General features: G+C 28.8%; 1 protein-coding gene across 2 annotated transcripts; it reads right to left on the bottom strand.

Annotated features, from left to right (window-relative positions):
- LOC100804652 (probable prolyl 4-hydroxylase 10) lies at positions 1-5291 on the bottom strand. Of its 2 annotated transcripts, none has more exons than XM_003520057.5 (7): positions 4987-5291; positions 4805-4892; positions 3405-3502; positions 3156-3253; positions 757-886; positions 473-660; positions 1-74 (listed from the first exon to the last, which is right to left on the bottom strand). In XM_003520057.5, the coding sequence occupies exons 1-7, from the start codon at positions 5199-5201 to the stop codon at positions 1-3; spliced, it is 891 nt and encodes a 296-aa protein (XP_003520105.1). In that variant the 5' UTR covers positions 5202-5291. The 2 variants fall into 2 exon arrangements, with proteins under 2 accessions (XP_003520105.1, XP_040867079.1); XM_041011145.1 differs by having other exon boundaries at positions 4805-4889.
- Positions 5292-5743: the final 452 nt, after the last annotated feature.

The following is a 5743-nucleotide window of genomic DNA, read 5'->3' as shown; positions in this document are numbered from 1 at the left end:
TTAAAGTTTGTGTTCACCAATGCGTATCCATTTTGTACTTGACCACTTATTGCCCTTAATTACTGGACAAGAACCTGAAAATTATCATAAAAACGGATAGGCTTGTTAATATATCTTACAAAATCTGTAATAATAATATTAATATTAATATTAATTTGGTTAATCATTGTCTTCAAGTATTGGTTAAGAAAATGAAAAAAAAAAGTATTTATTATAAAAATTACATGAAAAAGTAAAAAATTATGAAAAACAGAATTTTACACATTAGAATAAAAAAATCTGTTTTATTTTCTTAAAGAACATGAGTTAGCATTTACGTAACAGCAGCAGCAGGAGGTAAAAAATTATGAAAAACAGAATTTTACACATTAGAATAAAAAAATCTTTTTTATTTTCTTAAAGAACATGAGTTAGCATTTACGTAGTAATAATAATAATAATAATAATAATAATAATAATAATAACAACTAACCATGTAAACTTAATGGATCATAAGTTGCATCAGGCTTTATGCTCCAAAAAAGTAAAGCATTGCGCATCTTTGGCTTAATTGAAAGTCCCTTTTTTCCACAAACAGAAAGCTCATTCCAGCCAGGCATAGAGCTAAAATTTCCCTTGGCATCTGGAAACACCGTCTCACCCCCTTCTTCAACATCTGAACTGTATCATTAAAATACAAAAGTGCTTAACATGAGCATGGTTTCATATCCAAGACAAATTGAAGTTAACAAATAAGAGGTAATTGATGTCACTTACAGGTACATCAACATTGTTGCGATACGATCACCCCCATTCGCAGTGTTAATATCGTCCATAAAGTAGTCATGATGAGGCACATACTTTTCTCCAACTTGATAATGCAGGACCTGAAGTTCTTCACCATTATCTGCATATTGTGACACATATAGCTTACGTAATTAATGCTTTTTTAAGTATATGATAAATAACTTATCATCTGAGCATCAAAATCTATAAGCCAAAGACAACAAAAAATGCCTCATCTTGTTTGCTCAATAGAAAATCAATTTTAAAATATCCATTATCTAAAAGCACTTTATAAATTGAGTGAAATAGTCACATAACATGATGATCATTGCTAGCTAGCTTTAGCTATAGTTTTTCAACATTTAACAAATTCAAGCATAGAAAAAAATGTAAGCATAGCAATGTCGAGGCAACTAGATGGAATTCGAACATATCTCATTGAAAGTAGAAGCACAACCTAGATATATTTCTTACATAATTATACAATTAATATTTCAATTTCATAAAGCAAATTAATTGAAAAAAATGGATATTATCACATTTTATTTGTTTTTCATTCTTACAAAAAAAAATTATTCATTATATTTGTTTTATTTTTTTCCTTAAAATACTATCAATAATGTTTTAAATAATAAAAAATCACTATAAAATACTATAAAAGTGAAAAAATAAAACAAACACAATTTACGAAAACTAAAAAAAAAATCCAAAAACAAAAGGCAACAAAAAAAATATTAAATTACCAACACTAAAAATTTATTTAAACCAAGAATTTATCATACATGATTTTTGTTTACAATTCTTAAACAAAAGAAAAGCCTAGAGATTCACAAGGAATAGCTAGCAGAATAAAGGAGCACAAACACAACTTCAACTCCACATTATTGACATGTCAGTCTCATGCAGGCTTGAAAAAATATTCAATTGACACATGCACAACATAGTACGTACACAAACTTTAAGTGCCGGATTAATTTAAAATTTGACCACTAAAAATATTTTAAATTCTGACAAGCAAGCTTATAAAAGACGAATTATTGTTTTACTAATGCGTAATTATTTGATATTTAAAATACAAAATTACTTAGAACAATTGTCAATTTATCTTCTATATATTCTTTTACAATTTAATTTTAATCCACAATGAATGTAAAACTATTTAATCAAATAAATCTAATTTAGTTGATTGAACTAAGTGAGTTATTATAAATATCTGTTTTTCATTCCTACAAATCAAAAAGAATGTAATAATATTTAGGTTATTATCCAATTAAATATCAAACTCTTGATGATATTGCAAGTAATGTAAAAAAGTTCTACATGTGAATAAAATTAAACTCCTCATATTACACATTATTGCAGTTATTAATGTAAATATGAAGGTTTGAAAATTTGTTTCTTATGCGTACATATTGTTTATTTGTTGTTATTACAACCCAAGTTTTACGGGTCCAACATTGTTCTAAATTTATATATCCCGGGATTCTCCAAACACAAGAAGGGAACCCAATGAGGCTGGTTCATGGAAACTTTGGGTACAGGATGCAGGGATGGTTTTTTTAGCAGTCATATATATATATATATATAGTTTGATATTTCAAATGGTTAACATATTTATTTACCTAAATTTAAACAATTCATTTTAACTTAACTTAGAAAATCATTTTGATATTAATTTAGTGATTATCAAAATTAGATTTTTTTAATTAGTTTTTTAGACTTGGTCTCACCATATATGTAGACTTGGCCAGTTGAGATAATTTTAAAAATTCTAATTTTTCTTTAGGTTTAAGTTTCTTGATAAATAATCAATTTTTATTTTAAATCTCTAATAAATTTTTGTGTTACATTAAATTTGTAACATATTAAAATTTTTATTCTGAGTTCAAGATATATTTGAAAAATCTATTCACAACATTGCTAGAAAAATCACAAAAATCTATGCATGTTATCACTTAACTAATAAAAGAACTCAAAATAAAAATTTTAATATATTAGAGATCTAACGTAATACAAAAGTTTATTAAGGATTAAAAAAAATTATTTATCAAGAACCTCAACCATCTTTTTCTTTATAAATATTTATACTTTAGAAGGTTTTTATATACGAGTCTATCTCACATCATTCTTTAACTCCCGTTTCTCTGAGTTTCTGGGTTTATAATAAGAAAAGTCTACGTGTTTTGTTGTCCCAACTTTTATTTGGATGAGCTGTATTGCACACCACACTCATATATGTCTTTGAGGGCAGTGTCACTATACGTCCCAAGCTATACCATTAACTTGATACATTGGTGAACTAGAAAAACTAACAAATTAAAAGCAATGAATTTTTTTATTTTATCAACAATTAAAACTCATAAAAAGTGGCAAAGGAAGAAAGTACATACCTACAGGTATAAAAGTAAAATCAGCAATTCTGTTCTCAATATTCCTCACAATTTTATCACGTCCTCTAGCCAGAAAAGTACCAGAGCTTGTCCGTACTCTAAATGCAAAAGGAATAAATAAGTATAAGGTTTGCCATAAACAAAGTGTGGCAAGGGCAGTCTAAACAAGCTATAAAAGATATTTATTTTCAATACTAAATGAACTCAAAGGACAATTTGACAAGAAAATAACAAGGAGAGATAACCAACCTGCTTTCTATACTCATTCCAGTTTCACTTTCAATAACTGTTGACTTTCGCATGTTTGGCTTGGCTATATTAATTAGATGCTCGCATTCCTCCTTGGTCTGTTAATTAAGATTAATCAGCCAAATTTCAGTATTTTAAAAAAAAGTGGAGGCACTGAAATATTAATAATATAGCTAGCTGAGCACTAACCTAAAAAAATGGTTAAACACAATATAACCATATGATGTTAAAGTGATATATATTCGAAGAGAAATGCTAGAGAGGTGATGAGCAGAGGTTCTCCATTTTTCTAATACTTCCTTAACCGTGACTATACAATAACAATAAAAATAAAAAATAACAAAATTTTATCTCACTAAATAAAGTTGATTAAATGGATAAGCGACGTTACTTACCTCACTTAAAAACAAAAGTTTCAACTATGTTATTTAGCGTGACGTACATGTTATCTCTTGACCAATTTCTCTAATGTCCTTCTTGACTTCCTTCTCCTCTTCTTAGCAAGACTAAAACTATACAATCTATTATTCTCATTTGATGACTCAGGATTATTTTGTATAGGTCTAAATCACCTTAATTAATTTTGTGTTATATCTTTTCCGCAATTGATACTTTATCAATTATCTTCAAATACAATCACGGCTATAATTAAAAAGAAAATCTTCACCTATGGTAAAGATTACAGGCTTGCAAGTGGAAAAAAGATAAACATAATATTTGCAATGCAAATTACTTGATTCTCGATTGTATCAGAAAATTGTGAGGATGCTCAGAATAGAACAGTGTCCATTTGTACTCAGCTTCATAATTTCTAGTTACTCCAACTTTACTCCCCTTCACATTCCATTTGCCAAGACACTCCATTTTTACTCCCCTTCACACTTCACCCACCACGCCATTTTCTAGAGACACATACAAATTAAGCCCGCCCCTTTTAGCAAGTCTTAACATGTACAAATCCGGTGACAAGCACAAGATCATTAACAATTAATGACCAATTCTTGTGTGAGGAAAGTGCCTAAAGGAACACAACCATCTCTCTCTCTCTCTCTCTCTAACTTCTTCACATATTTCCTTGTTATTGTTATTATTTACAAAAAATATGAACGTTAAAATATAGATGAAGAGATATATCAAATATGAGAAGCAGCAAGAGACTAAATAAAAAAAAATGAAAAAATGAGATTAAAAGAGTGGTGAGTGATTTATAGCAGTTAAAAGGTAAATAGGTAAAAAAAAAGTGAAAACCAAATATGAGTATGGCCTTTATTATATGTAGAGATTATTATTATTATTATTTTCCCTTCCATTTTGTTAGTTTGTGTTATTATACATTCTACCATTATTAGAATTGGATTTTCCGGGGGATAACCATTGAAACTGAAAGAATTAAAACTGACCAGAAAATTGTGGTAGAGAAAAATTCTAGGCTCCCATGATATTATTTCAACCCACCGCTCTCCCAACTGGTCGTATTCCGCTTCGCTTCTGCACAGAAGAAAGAAAAAAGATCAGAGAAACATGAGAAGGAAATGGAGTTGAATGAATAGATCCATAAATAGGGTGCATAATATATACATACATGTGAGTAGTAGTGTTGAGAGCAATGGAGTTGAGATCGTTGGGTTTAATAATTAAGCGACCAGAGGAGTTGGCATTGGAATTTGAGAGAATAGGGAGAGCGAGCAGAATGAGAATGAGAAACGAGCACGTTGCCAGCAATGTCAGCATCACCGGCCACGACGACCCCCTCGACGGTTTCCGGTGCCCTAGCCGAGACTGCCTCCCTTTCACCATTTGTGTGTATGTGAACCAACCAGGCAATGCTACGCTGAACAAGTGAGATCTAAAAATTTAATTAAGGAAATATAGAAGGAGAATAATTAACCTCTGATCCCGCGCTTCTTTTTAAAGAGTGATGAGGAAAAGGAGAAAGACACTTTTTAATTAATCTTATAATTAAGTACAATTCACAAACAAATTCCTCATAAAAAGTACTTATTACTATTGGACTTGTCCTCCTCCTATATCCATTAATTATAATTTTAGTTTGTTATTTTTGTTAATCATTATCATAATATCTTTTTTCTATAATTAATAGTTACATTTGATAGAAAATTAATAATATATTATGTTTAGTAAATATTATATTTGACCATATTGTTTGAATTGACTATATATTATATTCAATCAATATAATATTTATTAATTTTATTCTAAAGTGAATTTTACTTAGATATACTAAATTTTAAACCATGCATTACACAAGTTTGTTTAAATTATATAATTATTATATATGTATTTATTTTCTTACCATACATAAAATTATCAATTGTTAA

Source organism: Glycine max, chromosome 2 (assembly GCF_000004515.6).
Source record: "Glycine max cultivar Williams 82 chromosome 2, Glycine_max_v4.0, whole genome shotgun sequence".
NCBI classification, from domain to species: Eukaryota; Viridiplantae; Streptophyta; class Magnoliopsida; order Fabales; family Fabaceae; genus Glycine; species Glycine max.
Note: the sequence above shows the minus strand (reverse complement) of the source record. Positions and strands in the feature narration are given on the sequence as shown.